The following is a 27,036-nucleotide window of genomic DNA, read 5'->3' on the forward strand; positions in this document are numbered from 1 at the left end:
GCAGGGAGTACATTGTATGAATGGCATTAGGCATCACCTCCACAAACATCTGAATATTTAGGATTGTGAATTCTTATTCTAAGCTTTTCAACTACTCCCCCGCCCCTTCTCCTGTTCTCACTGTTTTTCACAAAAAGGCTATGGTCCATTAATTTAATTTCTGCTTCCTATATTACAATCACATTTCCACCTTGCCTCACCAAATTTCTTCCCCTATCCCCCTGATTGGAGTTTTCCATGTTCTTAAACTTCTCCCATCTCACAGCTATAGAAATAATGCTACTTATTCCAGAGATAGTTAACTACATTCAGTCTTTGTGGAGTCTACCAGCTCAAATCTCAGAGAGCAACCTTATTTCTGTTATTTCCAAGTTTGGGGTTTGTGTAGTGATGGTGGATGGGAAAGGGGCATTCAGGGTAGATGTATGCTGAAAGTGTAGCCCTCGAAATAATGATCTCAAACTGCAAAATAACCCAATGAGGCATGAAAGTTAATTTTACATGAATCATTAAGCATACTGCACTCAGAAATATGCTAGACATACACAGAGCTCAAAATTAAAACAAGAACTTGGCAGGTTCACAGTCCAAGTTTAGTAGCCATTTACTGCTGATGGTTCTACGAACTCTAAGAAGCGCTTTAATGTCATAATAGAGAAAGCACACTCGTAACAACAAGTGTCAACCTTCAATCATCAGTAAATAAACGAAAATTTGCATCAATACAGAAGTAAAATGTCTCATTTAATTTCATACAAAAATAGCTTTCATGGATAAACTAATACGTGTTTCCTCATATAACAGAAAATATGTCCTTGTGGAACAGGTATGCCCAAGGTCTTGTTGCTAATTAATCATACAGGGAAGCCATTTCTATCCTTCTATTAAGCTTCATTGGATAAAATAAGACAATCTCACATACAAGGTGATGGGGTCCCCAGTGGGGATATTATCTGAGTGTTCAGTTAGTAAGGCAGGATATTAGTTAAGTCAGCAATTCCAAGGCCTAGTTCTCATTCTTTTGGGTCTTCGAGAGTCACAATCAGGATAGCCAGAAACAATCATGATGATGCATTTGCCCTGACCAAAAGAGCTGGGACCGATGCATGAACCAGAATACTAATTAAGAGATAATTAGGGCTCTATCACCTTCCAGTGACTAAAATTAATGTAATTTCCAGAGTTTCAGAGAAGCCACATAACCTCAGGTTACATTCACTCAATACTGCTTTAGAAATTGTAGCAAAGAGAATTATAGAAACTTTCCACTGAATTTCTATGGGTAAAGATGAAATGACAAAAGGTTTTTTCAAAGATTTAAAAATTGTGATCAAATATTAACCTGAATATAGTCAATGGAGAATATGTAATTAAACAAATTCTCACTGAGTGACCTTTAAGATAGGCACTCAAAACTCCAAAAGAAGTGTTCTGTCTGTCCTTTTAGGGGCCAGCATAGAATCTAAAACTTATTAGGTGCTCTTTAACTACTTTCCGAGTACATAAATGAATAAATATATTTCTCCTGGTCACTACCATGAGTTTTTCATCCAGGAAAAAAAATACTTATTTAAAGGCAAAAGTTATTCGAGTCTACAAAAATAATAAAATTTTGCTCTTCACCTTGAAATATAACTTCCATTACTACAAGCAGAAAATTAATGAAGAAAAATGTTTTCATGACGATGACTGTCACAGAATATCATTAACTCCAATCTGTTTTGTTCAGTAAATCTATACAAAATCTTTACATACTTACCTACAATGTAGTAATAATTACAGAATGCAAAGATAACTTACTCAAAAATAGACTAGTAGAAATAACTTATGAGAACATATTCGTATTACAAAAAAGCACTTTCTATCTGAAATCTGTAATACAGAGACCACAGGCAAAAGCTTCACAATTTGGACTGTAAGGAAACCTTACGAAAGCTAAATAAATTTGGTGGGTTGTTCTGGTATTTTCAATACTAGATAGCCAGTCTCTTCGATGGCAACGTTCATATTCTCATCATTTATACTACACCACTGAGACCCCTATTTCCCCGAAGCCAATTAGAAAGACTGACAAGCTGACTTTGTCACAGATGTTTAATATAAAAGTGCCTCATTCTCTTGCAATTCCTGCATATACACCTGGTGAATACTTAAACTAATGTCGTTTATATTAAGACATTGAGAATCCATAAAATAAATTAGAGTCAAGACAAAACTTACCAAGCACAATGACCACAGTCTTCAGAAGACTCATCATGGTATCCCGATTCCGCCGGGGTCCAGAACTATGCCGAGACATTCTCATAGTCCTCTGGCGAACATAGCCAAAGATGTGAGCATAAAGAACCACCATTACCACAAAGGTCACCAAGTTGAAAATGGCCCAGAAGACTAAGTAAGAGTCACTGTAAAGGGGTGCCATGTTGGAACAATTTTCAATATCACAGATACAGTTCCAGCCCACACTGGGTATAGCACCCATAACAATGGCCATTGTCCAGATGACCACAATGACCACCACCACCCGCCGGTTGCTCATCCGTGTGTGCAGCTGCATGCGGAAAACTGTAATGTGCCTCTCGATTGCAATAGCCAGTAAGTTGGCCACAGATGCCGTCAGGCTTGTGTCAATGAGGCCCTGCCGGAGGAGCCATGTGGTAACAGTCAGTCTCCGAGTATTGGGTCCTGTGTTGAACATTAGGTAGAAGTAGGCCAAGCCAGCAAAGAAATCTGCAGCAGCCAGATTAGCCATTAAGTAATAAATAGGAAAATGGAAGCGGCGGTTCACATAGATGGCCACCATGACCAGGAGGTTGGCCAACATGATGAAGATACAGACAGTGATTCCAAGTCCCATCACCAGCTTGCTGACTGTGTTCCATTCTGTAGCAAGATGCTTTCCACTCCGGTTATAAAAGAAGGCGATGGATTCATTGTAGAAGCACTGTGGTTCGTTCATGGCTGTGAACTAAAAGAAAAAGGAGGAAAGAGATGAAAAAAAGAGAGAGAGAAGAAAAGAAACCACAGATTTAAATTTTAAGATGTATAGAAAATACAAGAATTCTATCATAAATGTGGCAGAAAAACAAAAGCAAAGAATTTAAAAATCTGACCCTGCATAACATTCTATGATTATGTGGAAACCCCAAGATTTCTCACAGTGCTACTGTCCTCAAGATTAAAGACAGTTGGAGTTAAACAAATGACAAGGTCTCTGCTGGGCAGTTTTATGTCATGAAGTCTACTAGAAAAGCCACATGGCCCAAGAATCTTGCTTAAAATACATAAGACAGACGAAAATTTTGCACAACGTTGCAATTGGAATATTTAGCATAGTGAAATCTATTTTGACCTGTTATTTAGGGAATCTATAAACAGTGGGTTTATAGATAGGGTATCATTGCCCTATTATTCTGCATTTCTATTCTCACATAGTATGATCTATCTGTGACAAACACTTTACAACTCAGGTTCCCACAAGGACCACCAGTCCCTACATTTCTAAGAGTTCACTATGCATCAAAGGTTCTTTGCCCAAAGCCAACATTTGCTGGTCAACATTCCTGTGGTCAGCACTGCCTACCCCCAAGACTCCTTATACCCAGAATAGCATTCATCAGTCTATGACATTTGAGAATTTTTTTCTTTTCAGAGTACTTAACGTAACCTCCAAACAGCAGCTGACACTTTGACACTGCACTACAAGAAGTAAAATATACTCAGATTAGATTAAGTATATTTTTTTAAATGAGGAGTGATATGTAACATATTTTTTTCTTTTCAGAGTACTTAACGTAACCTCCAAACAGCAGCTGACACTTTGACACTGCTCTACAAGAAGTAAAATATACTCAGATTAGATTAAGTATATTTTTTTAAATGAGGAGTGATATGTAACACGTTTACTTATTTTTCAACATCATTGATTAGAATATATTTGCTTATTATTTATACTTTCACGTAGGTCCTGAAAGGATTGAGGCAGTTTCAAACAGAATATAGGTAGTCAATAAAATTATTAAAACATAAAAAACAACAAAGGAAAACCAGAAAATTATACATCATATAATATAAATCACTCTCCCCGAAGCCTTAAGTTTATCTGAGACTCCTAGAATTAAAAAATATTTCTTGAAGACAGTTCACGTTTTTTCTTTTTATCTTGCTTTGCTTTTAATAAGTTACCTAGCAAATATGACAGTTTTAACCACTATTTTTGATCACATGTTCTACTGAATATCTATACATTGTGCAAAAATGTTTACCAAACACTGAAAATATCAAAAACAGTGTGAAACACTTATTGATCGGTCGGGTAGTCTTCTGACCTGCTCAGACATCTAAAGTCTCTTCCATCCTCTGAACTTTAACAGCTTTTAGATCACACTTTGAACATTACACTTAACATGTATGACTATTTCTCTCTTTAGCTGTCAGTTTCTTCAAGAGATCATACTCTGGGGGAAAAGCGAAGACCTTGACCTACACATCTTGGTATATTATGTACCTTCCACAGTGCCTCACCCCTTGGCGACTGGAGAACTTGGCTTGTATGATCCATTCCACCCCATATTTTGCCATTACTCTGGGTAATTCATCTAATTTTCCTGCCTCTCATTTTCTTGACCTCATCTCTAATGACCTTTTATTCCATTACAACTCAGCTGCCCACACCCATGGTCACACCCTGGACTTTGTTACAATTCAGAACTGTCTCCCTTTGGAAATAATTAAGACATTCTAATTACTCATCACAATCTTCGGTTCTTCAGATTTTCTCATCTGATCCTCAGACACTTCGGTTCTCTGAAGTTATCTATCTCCTTGACTCCTGTACCTTTTTCAACAATGGATTACCCTCCTCACCTTCCCCTTATTCTCTTTTCCAGCTTATTCCATAGTACATTACGTCAATGTCTTTAATGCTAACACAGGAACACAATCTCTTCTTGAAGATACTGGGGTCAGGTGTCCTTCAGACTTCAGATTTTTTTCTGGTTTTAGGAACAGTTATGCCATTCATATCCCAGATATGATGTCATATCCCCAGCAGAATTGGGGCAGCACTCTATAAGTACACACATTACTCTGTGAAGCAAACATATGACATATATCTTACATTTGATAAGTGAAGGCTATAAATAGCCTCATATCAATTCATTCAGAGAAGTTTTGCCACGAAGTGAGTTATAAAAAAATCTTCCATTTTCAGAGTTTATTGAATTTTTGAACTTTTAGATGAGGGAGCAGAGGCCTTTCTCTTTTAATCTCCTTGCCCTACTGTACTTCCAAAAAAGTATATTAGAATAACATCAGTCTTGGATGAATCCAGTTTGTTGCTACTTCCACATGTAGACTAAGGCTTCTGAGAAATGCTAGAGAAAATCACACTTTGATCATCTGCAGATTGATCCCAGTATAAATTTGTGATAATCTATCCTCAACTGGGACTTCAATACCACATGGCAGTTTGGTTCCCTCTTAATTATTACCCCATATATACTGCACAATGTCTATTTTAAACTTATCTACCATTCTCAAGTTTGAGGCCCATCTTCCCTCTCTTCCTCAGCAGTTTTCAGACAGAGGAAAATAGAAATCAGTGGGGAATTCTCCCTTTTCTCCCACCAAAACTAAAAATTTACTTGTTCAATAATCCATCCTTTCCTCCTTTCTGTTGCAGCAGAAAAGGTGTGTCCTTTGCCAGTCAAAGGCTCTGAGTCTCATCTCTTCCCACTATGTCAAGAACCTTTGCTGTTCCTACGTTGTTCTTTCTACCCAGCTCTGATCTCTAGTGATCTTTCTACGAGACACAGTTAACCAAGCTGTTCCTCTACTGAATATGCTTTGATGGCTTACAAGTGCACCTAAGATAAAAACCTAAACTCTTCAACCATCTTATCAGGCTGTACCTACCTCTCTAGTCTCAACTCAAGCTATTAATGACTTCAAACTCTTCTCTTTAGCTTCTCTTTAATATGCTGTGCTCTCTCTTACCTCTGGTTCTCAGCATCAGTGAGAACAGTGGTTTCCTACATCAGAATCATCTGAAGGGTTTGTAAAACAGATTGCTGGCCATAGCCCAAGAACTCCTGATTCAGTATATCTGAGGTGGGGCCCTGGGTAATGCTGATATTCCTGGCTCAGGGACCACATTTTGAGTGCTATTTTTGTCAGCTGAAATTGTATTCCTTCTAGTCGTTCTCCCCATACATTCCTAAGTCTGGGCACAGTATTTCCCATCACAGTTCCATATGACAACACTTAATACACTGTTTAATAATTGCTTAATTATCTGTTGATCACTCCTCCAGTAGGCTAGAAACCCTAGGACGGCACAGATTCCAGCTTTCTTGTTCACTGTTGTATAGCATCCCACTGTTAGATGGATTAGATACAAAATACATATTGGTTTCATTAATAAGTTAAAGATAACTTTATCTTTTACACTTTCCAAGTTTCCTTTCTGCAGAGCATATATACAAAATGATGAATATAAATGCAAAACCCTGTTCTTTCCATTAACCCCATAATCATTTACTTCCTCTGTACAAAGAAATTTTTAAACCAAATATCAAGCATGTATTATTTTACAGCATTTCAGCTTCTGAACACCAGTTACCAACAAAGTCAAACAGGGATACATGCAGCTTCCTTCCTAGCCCTTCCCACATAGGAAAACTATCTAGTTAAAGACAAAATTTAAAAGTACAAATTTCACTAATGGTATCCCGTGTGTTGAGTCACCAAACAGCATGTGAGCCAGTCCTATGCCATTTCTTTTCTCCTGGAAATTGAGCTGTGATGACATAAAAACTGTACACATTTAATAACATATGATTTTTTTGAACCTCAGTTTTATCATCTGTAAAATGAGGAAATTGAACTAATTAATACATAAGGTCTATTTCTGATTTAAAATTCCATACTAAGAGGATTCTGGGTAAGAACTCTGTATTTCATAAAAATTACCAGCTGGATATTGAAAGAGTAGAAAATATACCAGAAATTAAAAATAGGAAGGGTGTAATATACCTGGAAAAAAGTAAGAGGAATTTCAATTAGATTTAGTGCAATAGGACTGAATTGAAAGTAAAATTAAATCTCTTCTATCTTCTGCAAAAAGCAGTAGGCCTGCAGAATGAGTGGAGAAGACCTGGGAAGAACCTCCAACAGCAGTCAGAAAGGCAGCATGAATGGTTTTTTTTTTTTTCCTTTTTGTCTTTTTTCGTGACCGGCAACGGATCGCAACCCTCAGTGTCGTGCCCATACCGGACCGGGACCGGCAATGGGATCGCAACCCTCGGTATTGCGCCCACACCTCACTCAGCCAGTGAGCGGCCGGTCTGTATGTGGGATCCGAACCCTCGGCGGGAGCGCTGCCGTGCTCCCAAGCGGCACACTGTAGCAGTGCGCCACTGGGCCGGCCCTGAATGGGTTTTTACTTCAGACAGGAAACCCACATCAAGCTCATAGAGACTCTGATTTAACTACAAGCCAATAAGTTTGTCATGGCTATAACGATACATCAAACAACAAAAAAAAAAAGTTCTCAAACAAAATGAAGAAAAAAAGAGAGAGAGGAAAAAAGAAAAAAATTAAAATACAGTCTATTTCTGTTTTCAATGTGCTTTGTTAGGGTACTAGAATTAAAGATAGAACAAGCCATTACGAAGTCCCCCCCCCAAAAAAATCAGTAAAAACTACATGGATATTGTATTCATTTTCCTGTTGCTGCTATAACTAATTTCTATGAACTTAACAGCTTAAATATACAAATTTATCTCACAGTCCTGGAGGTCAGAAGTCCAAAATGGGTTTCACTGGACTAAAATCAAGGTGTTGGCAGGACTGTGTTCCTTTCCAGAGGCTCTAGGGGAGTATCTGTTTTGTCTTGTCCAACCTCTAGGTGCTGCCACATTCCTTGGCTGATGGCCCCCTTCTATCGTCAAAAACCAGTAATGGCTGGTCAAGTCTTTCTCAGATTTAATCACTCTGACACTGACTCTTCTGCCTCCCTCTTCCAAATTTAAGAAACCTTGTTATTACACTGAGCCAGATAATCTAGGCTAATCTCCCCATCTCAAAATCCTTAACTGAATCACATCTGAAAAATCCCTTTTGCCACGTAAAGTAGCATAATCACAGATTCTGGGGATTAGGTGATGAATATCTTTGGAAGCCATTATTGTGCCTAGCAGAACAAATTGAAAAACAATTTTGGAATTAAAACAGCAATGCAGGCAATAAAATGAAGTATAAAAATTTTAGAAAACTGAGTGGCAATAGAAGACTTAAGAAAGTCACCCAGTGCTCAGAGTAGAGGATCGAAGACAATAAGAACAAAAGGAAAGGAGGAAATAGGGGGAAAAATGAGTTTTTCACATATAGGGAAAAAAAAACTAGCTATACGAGGGATCCAAGAAAGACTAGGACAAGGCTGATGAAACACATCTCCAAACAGAAAAGTTATTACTTAGGAAAGACCTTAGATTACTGGTTTAAGTGGATATAAATTACAGAACAAAGTTAATTAAAAGCAAGTAAAATGTAGCTATAGCTCGATGAGATTTTGGAATCTCAAGGATAAAGAAAAATTCTAAGAGTATAGAGAAAAAATAAACAAAAAGCAAACAAATCAAATATTTAAAGAGAGCAGAAACAGGATATCCTTAAACTTGATGTAGAATTCCTAAGGACAGGACTCAAGTGAACAAAATCTCCATGACGTGGAGAAAATGTTTGAGATCCACAAATTCCACACCAACTATACTGATGTTTTCACATGAGGCAGAGTATACCTCCTTCCTAAAGAAAGTACACATACAAGTGTCATGAGAAAAGTTACACACACACACACACACACACATGAATAAAAACATTCGCAGCAAGCACTAAAACCCACAAAACATGACTCTAAGTAATTGTTCTTCATATGGTTATAAAACTTAAAGCGAATATCAAGAGTAATTTTTGACAGAAATTATACCTATTATAAAAATAATAATTCAGTTCTAATGTGGGATTAAAATCATTTACTGTATCAATAAAAACTTGAAATAGGGGACCAGAATGTAAATGCATATTAATTTTCTCTTATTACTCAGGTAAGAATCAAAAATACTATTTAAATTGTGGCAATAACTTTCAAAAATAAATTTAACTATGCTGATTCAAAACCACCAACTCAATAATGAATAAACTAAAATAGGATGATAACTTTTCATATTACTGGAGGAAAATGGAGTAAAAAATAAGAGGAAAGGATAAAAAATGCACAGAATGACAATTTTGTAAAATTTAGATAGGTAAGATTACAAATGATATTCTTTTTTGTTTTAGAAAGTAACTAATATCTACTGCAGGAAATTTAGGGATAAACAAAAATATACTCCAACAAAACCCAATAAGCACTTTCGTTTATTATTCTAAACTTCAAATCACTATAATTAGAAATTTCTCTGTAATAAGAGAAATTACAGAATTTTGCCCTGCCCAAGAAACAAAAATATAGATAAGATAGCATTATTCCAAAATTAAATTGTCTTCAAGGCTTAAAAGTCCACATTCATGCCCTTTTCTCATTTGCCAATTGCTTTATGTTGAGATGATAGGGGTAGAGGGTCATAGCTGTCACTGGCTGCTCCACAGAGCAGGTGTTGCACATCTCAGAAATTTAACCTCACTCTATCATGTGATCTCAGAAAGAGTCATAACAAATCTACCACGCCTACACTCCAAAGAGGCACATATGGTGTCCAGCTTTATTATGCACTCTACTTATTCACTCACACATTCACAAACGTATGTGTTATGCCAGGTATGGGCGTGGCATGCACTATGCCTTCAAGGGGTACCAAAATGACACACTTGAGTGCCTGCGGTGGCAACACTCACAGTCCACCTGATGTATTTTTTAATCTCCTCAAAGGCAATTACATATTCATTAGCGAGAGGAAAAGGGAACATTTGGCATACACTCACAGACAAGTATCTGTAATAAACCTATGTGATTTAGTAAGTATTTAGATAAGAATGTAAATATGTACTCTACTGACATACTTTAAAAGAGATGTTAATCTATGCTGCATAAAGGACCAATAATAAGATATAAATCAAGCCAGTGTGGTTTCTACTTCTATTAAAGCACAACAATGGAGTGGGTGAAGACCTGATTTGTGGCCTTGGCTAGCCAGGGCTCTTCCTGATTCAGATGCTCACCAACTAATTTGGTCTTTAATGAGTTCCACAACTGCTCTGATCTCAATTTTCTCATTTGCAAGTTAAGGTATGAATGATCTCTAAGACCTTTTTCAATTCTAGTTCTGAGATCTAAAATAATCATACTTTCAACATATTATCTCCCCCAAAAAAAGATTAGAAAAGAGACAGCCTAGAATTGAATGCCAGAAAATTTCTACTAACAAGAAAAATATTTCTCACCCTTCTCAGAGCCTCAAATGAAAAACAAGAAAAGTGGGACATTTTGCCACCAGAACTAGAAAATAGGCCACAAAACAATGCTGATACAAACTAAAAACGATTTAAAGCTAGAATCTCTACAATTACTGAAGAATACGCGACTACTAAATTTCAAAAGGCTTATCTTGAAAAGTACATAAAGTGATACTTCTTATAAAGCAAGAACATACATTAATATGTGATGTATACATATGTAAAAAGAAACTGGAAAACATAATGAATTCTAAGTCAATGAAAATACTTTTTGTTATTGTCTACCAGGCTAAAAAAAGGTACACACCATCATACTTTTCAACTTTCCAAAGAGAGAATTCTGTGTCAGTCATAAAAGGAAGGAATAAAAAAAATAAAGACACTAAGATGTGCTGGATAAAATATAATAAACAGTCTTTTTAGATGCGTCCCTGAGCTAAGAGGAAACTGCAAACTAAGGTGACAGACTGCCCTGGCAATGGATTGTCAAAGATTATGGAGACAGGGTTATAAACTCTACTAGGAAACAGAAGAAGAGCCCTTGACTGAAGCAGTGAGTTGGAACTAAGACCCACTCATAAAGCTAGGAGTCTTGAAGATCTCCATATCAGTAAAAAAAAAAAAAAAAAGTACCCCAGAAAAAACTAATCTACCCATTTGCACTGGGGAAAACAAGAAAGTTTGTCTTAGTTTAGGCTTGAGAGTGGGAAATAAATAAATTAAAAGACTCCCTTAAGAAATCATGACCCCATTATGGTGCTGATAACACCAAGGTCAAGGGTTTGATCCCCATACCAGCCAACTGCCCCCCCAACAACACACAAAAAAAAAAAATGAAAGAGAAAGAAATCATGATCCCTAGCCTATAAACAACACAAAGTTGAGATTTGAGGTTAGATTACCTGTCAACTCTGAGAACCCACAGGAACACAGATTAACACAAACTAAGGTCCCGAGTTTATAACATACCCATAACCCTCCCACTCCACATGCCTGGTACTAGCAAATGTCAAACTTCTCTGGAAGATGAGATCTCAAAGTAGCCACACAGGACTGGTTCGTCATCCAAAAAGAGGAAAAACACAGGAGGGGTACCATGTTTGAGAATCTGCAGAACAATCAGCAGCAGGAGTAGACCCAAGAATGTCACATAATGAATGATTAAAGAAAAAACCGAACTGACTGAGTGTGTGTATTCTCTCTTTCCCCTTCTACTGTTCAAGAGTTATACTTTCTGTTTCTATTCTTTAATTCTTACTCTATTTCAACATGCACATTTGATTTGGGGGTCTAAGGTAATCCTCCTCCCTTGATATGGTTTCAGTCCAATGCTTCCACTCCCCTCTCACATGTTCAGCATTTTACTTCCATTTGTTTTGAAACCTACCTAAAATTACTTGATATCACTGTTTTGGTTTTATATTTTCAAAGCGTACTTAGTTACATTTGTATGAAGGTGGCATAATCATGTTACAAGAACAAACAAGGAGAGAAAGAGTGAAATAAATTATGAGCCAATCTTATTTAAGAACATAAATGAGAATTCCTAAATAAAATGCAAGTAAATCAAATCCAGCAATGTTTGCACACATGTATACATGTGTGCATATACACACACATATAAAATCACTAAATAGGATGTGTGTATATATTTTTTTCTTGACTAAACAGATTTTATTCCAGAATGCAAAGATGATTTAACATTTATAAATATGGTAATATAAGTAACCACTTTAATAAATTCAAAGACAGAAAAACGGCCAATGATCATCTCAAAAGACACAAAAAATGTGTTTGATAAATTTTAATATCCTTTCATGATAATCTGGCAGTCCCTAATTAGAATTAATTTGCTCAATTTAACAAAAGGATACAAACATACATTAATTGTCATATTCTATGGAAGCATTCCCTCTTAAAACAGAAACAAAACAAAATTGACTCAAACACCAACTGCTTTTAGCATTTACCAGTGATCACAGCCAGGGAAATAAGACAAAAGAAAAAGGAAAGAATTAGGAAAGATGAAAAAAACTTATTTTTATCCACAGATGATATAATCAGCTACATGGAAAATACAAGACAATCCATAAACAATCTGTATTAAGAGAGTTTAGCAAATTTGCTGGATTAAACATCAATCCATATGATCAATTGTGTTCCTACAGAAACACCAGAAAAAAATATTTTAAAGTTGTTATTTCAAGGGCCGGCCCGGTGGCGCACTGGATAAGTGCGCCGCTTGGGAAGCGCGGCGGCGCTCCCGCCCGAGGGTTCGGATCTCACATACGGACCGGTTCCCGCTCACTGGCTGAGCGAGGCGCGGGAGCGACCCCAAGGGTTGCGATCCCGTTGCCGGTCCCCGGTCCGGTACGGGGGCAACACTGAGGGTTGCAATCCATTGCCGGACACGGAAAAAGACAAAAGACAAAAAAAAAAAAAAAAAAAAAAAAAAAATAAAAAAAAAAAAAAAAAAAAAAAAAAAAAAAAAAAAAAAAAGTTGTTATTTCAAGAAAGAATACATTTACAACCACAACAAAAAAATCTCTGATGTGTCTAGGAATAAGTCTAAATATTCAAAGGCTTACAAGATAACCTAAATAAACGAAGAGATAAAATAATAAAATATTTTATGGATAAAGATGTAAATCTGTCAATTTTCCCAGTATTAACATATAAATTTAATGTGATACAATTAAAATCCCAAGAGGGGTTTTCATGGGATGTGACAGGCTCCCTGAACACTGAGGTGAAAGTACAAAAGAACAAGAACATGCAAGATAACTTGGAAAATTAAGACCTAGGTCCCCTATTGAATACCACGTTTTATTTATTTAACATTTACTTGTACATATTTGTGGGGTACAGTGTGTTGTTTCAATACACACATATACTGCACAATGACTCACTTAGGGTAGAGAGCAGAGTTTTGTACTCAGTGCACTCCGTCTGCTACTCCCCCCACCCCACTCCCTTCCTGCCCTCTGGTAACCATTACTCTACTCTCTACTTCTATGAGAACCACTTTTTTTTTTTTTAAGATTCCATATTTGAGTGAGATCATACGGTATTTGTCTTTCTGTGCCTGACTTACTTCACTTAACATGAGAGTTTGCAGTTCTATCCATGTTGCTGCAAATGACAGGATATCATTTCTCTTCATAGCTGAATATTCCATTGCAAATATACATCACAGGGTTTTTTTTAAGTGATGGTAGTTAAGACATCGGGACATAAGCACAGAAGTACCTGAATGGCCCGGTGGAACAGAACAGACAGCCTGAAATGCATGCTTATGTGGTGACTTGATATGAGAGACATGCTTTACCTGTCAATTGAGAAAATGGCATAACTGTTTATCCATATGAAAAAATAAATAAATTGAATATCTATGTTATACACAGAAATCTATTTCAGGCCATACAAATCCAGTATCAGACACAGAAACCCATTTTAGGAAACATGAAGATATGTAAAAAATAAATCTCTAAAACTTTTAGAAGAAATGAAAAATATATTTATAACCTGTGAATGGGGAAATTTTTCTAAATAAGACCAAAACATTGATAAAAATCTGACTAATCAAAAATTTAAGGCTTCTGTGCTGCAAAAGACTTTATGAGTGAAAAGAAAAGCTAAAGATTAGTAGAAAGTTTGGTAAAACACATAAGAAAGACTTTGCTTACAATGATATGTAAAGACTTCTTACAAATCAAAAAGAGGAAAGCCATGCAATCCAGTAGAAAAATGGCCAAAGATGTGAATAGGCAATTTATAGAAGATGAAACCTTACTGGCCAATAATCACATGAAAAGAAAATTACCCTTACAGGGAATCAGAGAATGTTAAGTACAAACTGCAGTGAGATCCAATTTATTTCCATCAGGTTGACAAAAATTAACCACCAAGAACAGTTGAAGAGGATAGTCATACAGTGCTGGTAAAAGTAAAATTTAGTACAACATCTTTGAAAAACAGTTTGGCAAAAACCACAAAAGTTGGACATGTTCGTACACGAGATCAAACGAGGCTAAAACTAGGGAAAAAACACATAAGGACCTGAGGAGACCCACAAGAATTTTCACTGCCACTCTTTTATAAGATCAAAATATCAGGAGCAACATAAATATCAATAAATTGCAACATAAATTGCAATAAAACCAGAAAGGTATACTATAAAACAGGTAAACAAAGTAGAGCTTTATATGTACTAACGACTAAAGAAATTTGCATGAGTATACATGCAGTGTACCATTCTTATGAATGTTAAATTTTGCAGAAACCTACCACATATTGTTTATATTTTCCCACATATGTATATATCCACAAACACATACAGAGAGAATAAATATCAATGTATAGTCTTTGCAAAGAGGAAATTAATAGAATTGAGAAGGAATACGAGAGGCTTCAACTCTATCTGTAATTATTTGTCTTATTTATTAAAGCCCAAAAGAGTGTGAAGAAAATGCATCAAAATGTTAATATTTCATAAAGCTGGGTAATGGATACCTTTTTGTATTATAATTCTCTCTACCCATTTCGTTTGCTTGACATGTTTAATTAAAAAAAAGACAGAAACCTAACCTAATCTGAGGCACTAAGAGGAGGAGAAGCAAGGAGAGGGGAATGTTAGTTTCCTCATCTGTAAAATGGAAAGAAAAACATGACCTTCTTTTAACGACTGAGCATTGGTTACTCTATTTCTGTAACATGTTCTCCTGAAACTATTAAATCAAGCAACCCGAGTGGCTTGAACCTTCATAAACCAAACACCATCTCTAAAATGTAGCCTTACTCAAACCGACAGATCAAAACAATATGTACAAGTCATTCATTCTATGAAGAAAATGAAAAATTATTTTCCATTAGCCCACTTTGTTCTTAGGTTAATAACAATATATATTTCCTTAAAATTTTGTTCCATTTCAATTTTTAAAAGTAGGACTGCATGCTTATTTCTTTTAGTTTTTAACTATCTTCCACCTTCCCTGATTGTCCTCTTTTTTATTACAAAACAGCTTGTGTCTGTAAATTTCACTTTCTTTTTCTGTGACTAATTTACAGAAAGCAATGAAATGCATAGTTTTTTAAAAAGCAGCATTTAATATTTTAAGTATTGAGAGCAATTTATGTTTAATGACTGATGACTATAATCTTCAGATCCTGTGACTCTCCCTGTCATTCACCCCCTTGTTTCTTCTGTGTTTTCCTTCCCTGCTGCCATAGAGCTGAATTCCCATCTGCAGGTTCAGTATTGTCCTAGTCTTCCAAGCTAATCTTGAATGAGACTGTGGGCTGATCAGCAGCCGAGTCTCTCCATCTTTTCATGTCTCACAGAAGTGGGATCGCTACCTGACCAGCACAGCTGAACCCTCAGAGTCTTCCAAGCTAATCTTGAATGAGACTGTGGGCTGATCAGCAGCCGAGTCTCTCCATCTTGTCATGTCTCACAGAAGTGGGATCGCTACCTGACCAGCACAGCTGAACCTTCACTTCCCATTAGTCATCTCTACACAATCCAGCATGTCAAAGGTAAGCCTACGACCTGTCCCACAGGCCACTGGGCTGGGATCCTCCCCTCCCATGTTTTTGCCAGGTTACTTCAATAACCTGATCAACCACAATTAAGGTAATACAGAGTTCTAGAGTTTGTAAAGCCCTGAAAGTTGGGTCCCACACCTGAATCCAGATAAATGGCTCTTTCTTCCAGGCCTGAATGAAGACTCTAAAACCTCTGCAGGCTGGCTGGCGGAGGGTAATCTTAAAAGTGCAAATGTTTTGAAATCACTTGCTGGACGTTCTGACTTTGAAATCAGGCAGCCACCTACTTTCCCAACAACCACAGCCACTCCTCTTCCAGTAGGACTGGAGCTCTTGCTACTAAAGGCCATTTGAATCTTTGAAAGTTACTTAATTGCAACCCTGGGCTTTCAGAAACTAATCTGCTTTCATAAACGTTTTGTCTGATGCTAAGGAGCAGGTATCAACCCACTTTCACTTCTTTCCCAGCCTGAGCCTGCCTAGGACAAGCATGTATGAAATGGGATAAGTTTAACTTAAGGGCAGTTCTTAAGTGATGCTATGCAATTACCCAACGGCAATGCGTTAGTCTGTTTCTGTTGCTGATAACAAAAATACCTGAAACTAGGTAATTTGTAAAGAAACAATATTTATTGCTTACAGTTTTGGTGGCTGGGAGGTCCAAAGTCCAGGGAACACATCTGGTGAGAGCCTTCTCTGGTGGTGACTTCAGTGACACAGGGTATCACATTGTGAGATGGCAGATGGCTTGAGCAGAAAGAGACAGAGCTCCTCACGTGCTCTCCTTTTAAAGCCCTCAGAATCATGCCAATGACCACCATTAAACCTCAACTTATTAATCCATTTACTAGGGCAATCTAATCACCTCTTCAAGTCCCTACCTTTCAACTACCATAATAGGATTTCCCATCCTCCTAACACTGTCACAGTGGGAGTTAAGTTTCAAATACACAGACTTTGGGGGATGCAGTTCAATCCACAGCAGGCAGTATCAACACACAGCAAGTGAAGGTTGATTTTTTAAATGACAGTCTTATGAGACAGCAAGGTACAGATCTCAAAAGATAGAATTCCCCCGGACTCTATGATTATGATCTCCTCAGCTGGTAAAAACAGCAGGGTATTGTCCCACCTCAGTGTTTATTCACGGAAAAGCTGCAACAAAAGTTCAAAGAAAAATAGCTGGAGAACTTAGGAGTGTGAAAAGGAGAACAGGCAAACGATACCATAATCACACAGTACAAGGCGGTAAGACACACCTCCTTTGAAAGATAAGGGAGTAGTTCTATTTATCATTAGACACTAAATCAATTAGAAAGGATATATTGGAAAGAAAAATAAACAAACATGAAAGGTCTCATTTGGGCTTACCCTAGGTTCCCCCATACAATTTTGTCTTATGACTAGAAGACTCAAAATATGCTCTCATTTCATTCTGAAATAAGATACCCTCTCAAACTTTATCTGAGTTTATAAACACAAAAGGGAGCACAGATGAATTTAAATTGCAATATGAGAACAGATTTAACTTCTAATAGAAACACAGTTCAAGATGGAGTAAGTCAGCAATCTCAGTGTTTATTTCCACATGCATTTATTCCTGGCAATACATTGGAGTTTTCCGTAGTGTTTATCCAAGTTGGCTTTCCTCTGATGGATCTTCTGGCATACCACATAACACATCATATACACAGACCGTATGTAGTAATAACCACTTTCTCCCTGTAAAGAACTTCCAGCATAATCATGGGGAAAACAGAAGGTACTAGCATACGTCAGGTATCCATTAAAGGGCTGATACTGTAAAAAGCACTTAGCAGATGTTTTACCATTTAAACTGGTGAGCACCATGCAAGTTATATGAATATTACAGATTAAAAATAATAATAAAGCTGAAAGAGATATGTTTATTGAAAGATCCCCTAGCTATGGTGTACAACAGACTAGATTTGAATGAAAATCCACTTGGACCTAAGCCCATGAATTCTTTTTTCTCAATTCATGTTACGTTAAGCCAGACCACGCTATGTCTTCATTATGTGGCACAAGAAATCACTTCATAGTGCAATTAATTGTTCACACTTCAGTCTGAAGGAAAGCACTATCAAGATATCCATGCTCATTTACTGTATAAACTCATAATTTAACAATTACACTGTATTAATTCCCTTACTTTGGAGACTTCAGCATATGTCTCATTTTTGTATTCTTCAGGAGTGAAATATTCTGGTTATAAATTCAATCTATGTCCTCACTTAGAGAATAAGGAGGAAAAAGGGAATTACCTTTTTAAACTTTAAGAGTCATTGAATAGTTCTATGCAGAAGAGTAATCAAATTTTTTTAAAAGATAACAATACACTAACTGTAAAAACTTTTCATAAAAGTAATTGGAGAAATCTGAATATGGATTGAGTATAAAGTGATATTAAAGAGTTGCTTTTGGGCCGGCCCGGTGGCGCACTGGAGAGTGCGCCGCTTGGGAGCATGGCGGCGCTCCCGCCGAGGGTTCGGATCCCATGTGGAGACCGGTTCCTGCTCACTGGCTGAGCGCGGTGCGGGCGCAACACCGAGGGTTGCAATCCCGTTGCCGGTCCCCGGTACGGGCGCGACACCAAGGGTTGCGATCCCGTTACCGGTCAGTAAAAAAGAGACAAAAAAGGAAAAAAAAAAAAAAAAGAGTTGCTTTTAATTTTGGTGTAATAATTGTATTGTCATTATGTAAGCAAATTATTTTTTAGAGATGAATATTGCTGTATGAGGGTTGAAATGAGATGGCATGATGCCAGGGATTTGCTTTAACATGTTCCATCGCCCCTAAAACAGGAGAAACTGAAGGAAGTGTACTAAAATGTTAATAATTGTTGAATCTAGGTAGGATTTGTTATACTATTCTTTTTACTTTTGTGCATGTTCGAAAACAGCTATAATACAAAGTTCTAAAAACAAACAAAAAAAAGAAGTCTTGCAACCTCTTAATAATTGTTGAATCTAGGTAGGATTTGTTATACTATTCTTTTTACTTTTGTGCATGTTCAAAAACAGCTATAATACAAAGTTCTAAAAACAAACAAAAAAAAGAAGTCTTGCAACCTCAAAAAAAAAGGAACCCATTTAATGTGGAATTCAGTTGCTTTGATCAAAAAATATCCATTCTCTAATATCAGAAATAAAACCTAAAACATAGATTTTTAAAATGATGGATTTTATCAAGAGAATTTATAGGTAATGACATTCAAAAAAAAACTTGTCTTCCAACAAAGATCAATCACCTTTTATCAGAACACTAATTAAGAATTAGAGGAACAATCTGTTGATTATGACACTGAAAATCTACAAATTCACACCTTTAATGAAAGTCACAGGAAATCCTTAGAGGAATCAAAATATCTTTGTGTCCTTGGCTTCAAACCAAAATGGTCACTTAGCAAATGACAGGCAGAATGAAACACCTTGCAAAACACTGATGAAAAGGAGTCCTTCCTTACTGGAATCACAGGTGTGAGAATTGAATACCTTATAAGTTCTCAGACACCTGATCTGGTCTCTAATACAGTCCTGGGTTTAAGAGAAGCTACACAACTCATTCAGGTGTTGAACTTTGACCCTTCCATTAAAAATGAAAATAAAACTTTTAATCCAAATTCTACCCACAGTAACCTGATCAAACACAATTAAAGTAATGCTTAACTGTCCTAGAAACAAAATAGCTATTGAGAGTGGCAAGTTTTTTTGGTTTCCTACCCCAGCCTCCACCCCTCAATATCCACGGGGCATGAACACATTAACTCAACCTAATGATGAACAGGTTCCTGTCTGCAAATACATCTTTAAGCTTCCTTTGGATAAGGAAGCTCTTTATCAGCGTCGGGACTAGCAGAACTATAAATCATCTACAAACAGAGTCTGCTGCTGCTAGTCCAGTTTCGCCTTGGTATTCACCTAGCTTTGTAAGAACTAGGAGCTTTCTCAGCATAAGAAAACAAAAAACTCTGTCTTACAGTCCAGGCAGGAGTGAAGCAGAGAATACAAACTCGTCCTACTTCAAAGCACAAGGCATATCTTTCACTAACTAAACAGCAATCCCAGCAGGAGTGACAATGAAAGCTTTCTTCCCTATTATTATGTGAAACAATCACAAGCTATTTGTCCATATTAATTAGTTTATATCTAGTATTAGGCAGCCTTGATTAGAAAAAATGCTCTTTGTTACCAAATGAATAGAGTAACAAACAAAACCAAAAACTTTTTTTTTTAATTGTTGTTTTTGCCTTAGAAAAGGATTTTCAGAACTTTCACACTTGAATGTGGGTTTATCTTTACACAGGTCCCTGAATTCACTCTAAAAGAATGCAAGTTGATGTGCCAGACAATACCAGACTAAATGATTGAGTGAATTGCTTATAACACTTGCCTAAGGAGATGCCATACTTAAATTACTTTTGCCTTCTCTGAACCTGGGGAAAACTGATAGTAAGGCAGAAAACATCAATACAGGCTGGGGACAAGGGCGAGACAGCCTTGGACTAAAACTTGACTGTACAAATTACAAGTGAAGAGTTGACATATAATCAGGAGGCTCGTCATTGGCCACAGGATCCTGGGAACTAAATGACCCAATGGTCTACGTCTCTCTAGTAGAGTACACTACCTCTCGCTGTGACCTAACACCCAGGTTTATAGCTGACTCCTTCCAAGCGGGCTTAGTTCCCCAACTATCAGAGGCTACCACTGTTCCCAACATATGTGAGAACAATGGGACTCAACTATGCTGGACAAGATTAACTCACAAACGTGCTCAACAGAATCTCAAAAGTCTGGGCTTACACCCAGGTCTAAGACTCTAAAATCTGTGTAATCACTATACTACACGGGTTTCCTTAAGATCAAAGTTAAACTCCTTAATATGGCTTGCAAGGTCTACAAAATCTCCAACTTTATAACCTAACCCATCTACACTGCTTTCCAGTGTTTGCCAATTTCTGTAGTGTAAATACTCTACCAGGGCTGATCTCAAGCTACCAGCATGAAGTCAATGGGCCCACAAAACTCCTGAAAATTTAACTTGCCCTTGCAAGCTGACAGAGGTGGCTCTAGGGACTTCAGTGTTACAACACCATGCCCCACAGTACTGCAGCTACCCTCAACTTGATTCTAAATGCTGTGTTCTCTCACTTTGGGACACTTAACTTTCACACAAGCTCTTTCTTCTACCTTACCCAAATAATTTGTACTCATTCACTCATTCCTAGCCTGGTGGTCTTCCCTCAAGAAGACCCATACTGATGTTTTCTCTCTTATTATCAGTTTTCCCCAGGTTCAGAGAAGACAAAAAAATTTAAATACAGCATCTCCTTAGGCAAAGTGTAATAAGCAGTTTACTCAATCTATTTATCCTGGTATTGTCTGGCACGTGAACTTGCATTCTTTCAGAGTGAATTCAAGGACCTGCATAAAGATAAACCCACATTCAAGTGTGAAAGGCCCTGATCTTCCAAGACTTTTCCGGGTGAAGTCTCTCCTTTACTCTTAGCACATTGATACTTCCTGTATCAGCATCTGTGAGGACCTGCATAAAGATAAACCCACATTCAAGTGTGAAAGGCCCTGATCTTCCAAGACTTTTCTGGGTGAAGTCTCTCCTTTACTCTTAGCACATTGATACTTCCTGTATCAGCATCTGTGACACAGTGTTGTAATTTTTTGTTTTTCTTTTCTGTACATCTCTACTACACTTCTAAACTCTGGCAGGGAAAAAGCCTTATTAATCTTATTTATTCTTGTATCCCCAGGCCTGCCACAATGCTTGCTGAACCATAATAATAATGCTTGCTAACATGGATGGGGCAATATATGCCATACACTGTATGAAGTTTTATACATACTATTTCATTTTACCCTTAAAACAACCCTGGCACGTTGTCTTCATTACTGCTGTGCTCATTTTGCAGGTGAGGAAATGGAGACACTGAGAGTGTGAAGACCTCCCTCTCCGCTCAGTTAGTAAATGCTGGAGCCAGATGTCAACTCAGGCAGTGTAACTAGAGAAGGAAACCAGTGTTTCTTAACCTTTTTGTTGTTGTTTGTGACCCTCAGAGGAAAATTTTAATTAAGTTTAAATTTTCCCTAAGGAAAAAAAGTAAATACTAAGGAATAAGATTAGGGGGGGGTAGGTTAAGCTTTGGAGGGATTTTTTGCTCTCCCAAGATCCAATGTTTGCCCTCTTGGGGCAGTCACCTTCAGCTGAGAAAATATGGTCTACACCTTTCCCCTATGCACTCACGTTAATGTACCATATGCTTGTCTCTAAATTCACATGGTCTTCTTTTACAGTTTTAATGATATCTTTTGGAAAGTATTATTCTGCATCTTGCTTTCTTTTCCCTCCATAAGATATCTTGGGGAAACACAGCTGCATTGATATCCTCATTTTTTAACTGCTGCATGGTATTTTGATTGTGTCCACATACCTGAATTTATTAAGACTTTCCACTATTAGATATTCAGAAAGTTTTGTACTTCTTGGTCTTCAACCAATGCATCAATGAATGTCTGTATACACTCTTTTTTGGACTCATGTATGAGTGTTTTTTCTAATGCAGATACCAAGATGGGAGGTTATGTGCAAAGGTATATAATTTTAATAGACACTATTAAATTACCCTACAAAGTGACTGTACCAATTTACCTTCCCACAGAGAATTTACTAAAGTACACTTCTCCCAAAGTGTTTATCTTAAATATAACCTCTTTTTACCTTGGGTGGCATTAAACATTTTAATTAAATGAGTCATTTAAAAGTATGTTTATTACTCACCAGCTAATGGTAGCTTGTGTAACAGGGAAGATGGGTAGGTAAGTTGATGCTGTTGGCAATGCTGACAAATGACAGCAGCGACACTAGGATGCAGAAATGCCTTGTCCAGAAAACCTGCACTAGGGCCTAACTCACTTCACAAAAGACTAAGAATAGTCATTACATGGGAACAGCTGCAGTGGACTTTGAAATGGTGACCTCAGGTAACAGGCACTAAATCTCTTTACTCATTCTCCAAGTCTCTCTGGCACCAAAAAGCTACTGAAGGTAAGAGAAACCAAACACCCAAAGTAAATGAAGTGCTGAAAGGGCTATGGGCCATTCACCAGAAAGAGAAATATTTACAATGGAAGTAACACTAAACATCCTGGAAAATAGCACTAGAAGCTTTAAAGAACAGCAAGGACTTTATTCATATGATTAAATCCCAAGGTCTTTTAGAGAGAGGAAAAAACCATTTATAATAGTAAGTAAAAATGCCCCTTTCTGCTTTCTTCCTTTCTTTCTTCTCTCCCTTTTCACAAACACAGACACTCCTACTTGAAATACATGCAAAAGGTAATAGCCTGCAAAAGGATACAGAAAATAAAAGGGTGGAACAACATTTTGTATCATCAAGATTCAAATTTCCATCAATATGGTTCTTTCTCAAAGAATCATCTTTTTCCTTAACTTTGGCCTAAAAATTATCATCATAAATGAAATGGGCGGTCACACTCCAGAAAGAGGAGGAGAAGATAAAGGAAGAAAAATGGGAAAGTACACTTGTTGAACACCTACTGTGTGCTTTACACATATTCTATCATTTAGCCCATATAATCATAGCATGAGGCTAGATTACATGAGAGGAAACTGAAGCTGAGAGAGGTTAGCATGACTAAGGCTCTTTATCCAACCATCAGAGGAGGCAGGGATGTGTGAATTGACGCCTAATGACTCCAAAGTCTGTTCCCCCGTTGTACCATGCTGCCTGCCGAAACTCCAAGAGTCCAGTGAACACTAGAAAAAATCAGGTTGTAAAATGATGTGAATATAGACAACGTCCCCACCATCTTACTGCTCTTCATTGCACAGGAAAAGTAACTCATATGTATGACTGCTTTCAGAAGTTTCTGGAATTGCATTTGTTTTCAAAGTTCCTAGAACAGGTCAAGGCAAAATAATAATTATAGGAGGAGGACAATGAGACATCACTCAGAAAGTTATAAGACTAGGTCAGTTCTTGGATATATCATTAAACCCCGCAAAAAAGCCAAGGGAGGGAAAGCAGCAGGATTTACTACTGACTTATCTTGATTTGGAGTTTGATGCCTAAGCCAGCATTCTAAGCACTGAAAACCAAGACCCTATGAACAGAGGCCAGTTCACTAAAGTCACTTGTTCATTGTTCTAGCTGCTTCCTGAACTAAATGGCATGTTACTCACAAAAGCACCATTATCCAAATACCCACCAAATGATAATGAGAGAGACATACAAGATCCCTAGAGTGAAACCACTTTCTGAAATTCAGTTTAAATATTCAACAAAACCATAATTAGGCCAAACCTATGCTAGTGTGAATCACTTACCTGGGGCTGTGAAATTGCAGGGGTGGAAGTAGAGGCAGCAGCCATGGCAGCTCTAGTGACAGGCGGTGATCACGCCCCAGCACTACGGTGCCAGACACAGGAGTCAAACTCTTGTGATTGCTCGTCAGATCACAGTCATGCTAGGAGAAACTGTGTCCCTGGAAAAGGACAGGAAAACCCACATTTAGCATAAGAGGACTAGCACACGGAGTGAAGTACCACTGACCAGAGAAAGCAAAAATCCTGTATGTTAAATACCAAATACGCACAAAGTATAACCAAATCTTCTCTCATTAATATGTTCATTAAGAAAACTCAGAAAGAGGCTAAACTCCCTGCAGTAAAGCATGGGAAAGACTGATCATTTCTACATTGCAATTTAGGCCAGAACGGGAAAATTTTTCATTTTAAGAAAATAATTTTTAAAAATTCTTTCATTTAAAAAAAGCTTCACTTTTAGATGGTTTTCATACCATCTAACAATATCTTCTTTTATTCAAAAGATAGTTGTTGGGCATCTGTAGGGAACTAGAGGCATAATGAATAAGACTGAGCAAGCTCCTGTCTTCAGAAAGCTTTTGTCTGTAAATATACTTTCTAGTTTCATCAACATGCAAGATGATACCTGACACTTTTAAATTGTTCGAAAATGATACTTTTCATAACGGTAAAAGTAATGGACCAGAGATGACAAGATCCAAGTCTTGTGCACTAGAAGTGGTGGAGTTGGAAACTTAATCTAAGTCCCTTGACCCCAAATCCTCTGGCGCTCCTTCATATTAGCTCAGCGATGCTGGGCAAGACACAAGTTCAGAAGAGCTGCTTCTCTAAGATATGATCTAGGTTTAGCAGCAACTTCTATGAAGTTTTAATTTTTATTCTGTCTTTGTGTATTATACTTTACACTATAGTTTCCATCACTTTAGGGTTTAATTGTTTAGAACTGTGGAAGCTTCCTATTTTCTTCCTCTCTGTTAGAGTGATTATTTTTATTAATAAGTAGCAAAGTTCTCAAGCTACCTTTGCATGACATTGAACACAGACTCTCATAGCTGCCCTGAGACAATACTGATGCTCTCCTTAGTCCCAGTTTTTGGAGGAAAAGAAGACCTATTGTTTATAACACTATGAATTTAAGTAAATTTCCCAGGAAAAAGGTATCTGTATATGTAAATGCCTTTCCTTTTTCATGGTGGCTATGAGAGTGCCAAGCCTACCCACCAAAATATTATAGGACCCCATAAGTGCCTGTTTTATACTGAACTTATTTCTGGCATCATTTTGTGCCTGCCCCTAATTTTATTGTTCCTCTTTTGTTCTTATGTATTTATAATTCAAATTATCTTGCTCTATTCTATGTGAGATATACAGATAAATATATCAATAGCGTGATAAACAAACAACAAAAAAAGCAGACAAGCAAGATTCCATTCTTAATGTATGCTGCGGCCCAAAATCACTTTAGCCAGTCTAAGTCATTAAGCAATATAACCTTAAGATATTTTCCATATTTAGAATACAGAGAGTTGCCTGAAAGGTAAATATAGGCACCTAGCTTGAAGCAAGAAAGGGGATACAGAAAACAGATGTGACCCACAAAACAAATATGTCATATAGCATCATTGCTAACAACAGGAGGGGGGAAGATAGGAGACTGGGATTTAATGAAAGCCCACTAGATGCCAAGCTCTGGAGCAGTCATGTGACATACAGTTTGAGGCAGATATTTTTAACTCATTTCATAGAGACACCCAAGGCTTTGCAACATACCCAAAGCCACACAGCCAGGAAATGAGAGAGCTGAGCCCCAAACCAGGACTGACTCCAGGGCCCATGCTCTTTCTAAAGACCAACACTCCAAGTGAACAAGAATTAAGAAAAGATGCGAAGTCCATGGAATCTTCAAGCAAAAATGTCAGATAGATCTAAAGAAAACGTGATGAAAGTCAAATGACTTGCAGAGTAATCATGAGACGGAGAATCCCGTGCTGCTCTCATCTATATAAAATTTAGTAGCATGTCCCCTCATTTTGTTTGTTTCATATCCTTGAGATGCCTAATAAATAAGACAGACTGTTAGTTTCATATTTTCAAGAAGAAAATAAGACAGAAAATTAACTACCTCCCCCAAAGCATTCAGGACATATCTAGTTTTAAGCTTTTCGTTGAACCTCTTCACACATTATAAGAATGCTTTATAAAACAGCATGTGGTTACTTAACTCTACCAAATACAAGGGCTCAACAACATTATTTGAAAGGTATAAATAAGCTCTCTTGGATACTTCCCAACTTACCTACAAAACTGTACAAATCATGGGAGAACTGGACAAGATGACAAAAAAAGTCAATATCCTAACTAATTATGCCATTCAGTCTCCAGCAGAATAAGCTGGTTCACTCTGACATACTAGCCCACTGCAGAGCCCAGACTGTCAACTACAGAGTTGCACAAGAATTTTTAAAGAAATGCACCCCTCCAAACTCTTCCAGGTACTTGGATGACTGTCCTGTGATTCTTCCAACCTGTTATCAGCACCTCATTCTCCATCTCCTTTGCTTGAGCTCCAAAGCTGTGTCCCAGCCACAGAAAACCACAAGGCAGTATGGGTTTGTCCCACCAACATCAGACTCTCCGAATGCCCTTGGGTCA

General features: G+C 37.3%; 1 protein-coding gene across 1 annotated transcript in view; it reads right to left on the minus strand.

Moving 5' to 3' along the window:
* LPAR1 (lysophosphatidic acid receptor 1) overlaps window positions 1-27,036 on the minus strand; it is a 139,848-nt gene that overhangs the window by 48,793 nt on the left and 64,019 nt on the right. Inside the window, exons 2-3 of the mRNA XM_008578469.1 lie at window positions 24,385-24,542; window positions 2,221-2,968 (exon numbers count right to left, since the gene is read on the minus strand). Coding sequence (XP_008576691.1) covers window positions 2,221-2,968; window positions 24,385-24,429 — 793 coding nt within the window. The 5' untranslated portion in view covers window positions 24,430-24,542. The remainder of the gene's footprint in view (window positions 1-2,220; window positions 2,969-24,384; window positions 24,543-27,036) is intronic.

The sequence above is a fragment of the Galeopterus variegatus genome, unplaced genomic scaffold (genome assembly GCF_000696425.1).
Source record: "Galeopterus variegatus unplaced genomic scaffold, G_variegatus-3.0.2 Scaffold1690, whole genome shotgun sequence".
In the NCBI taxonomy this organism is placed as follows: Eukaryota; Metazoa; Chordata; class Mammalia; order Dermoptera; family Cynocephalidae; genus Galeopterus; species Galeopterus variegatus.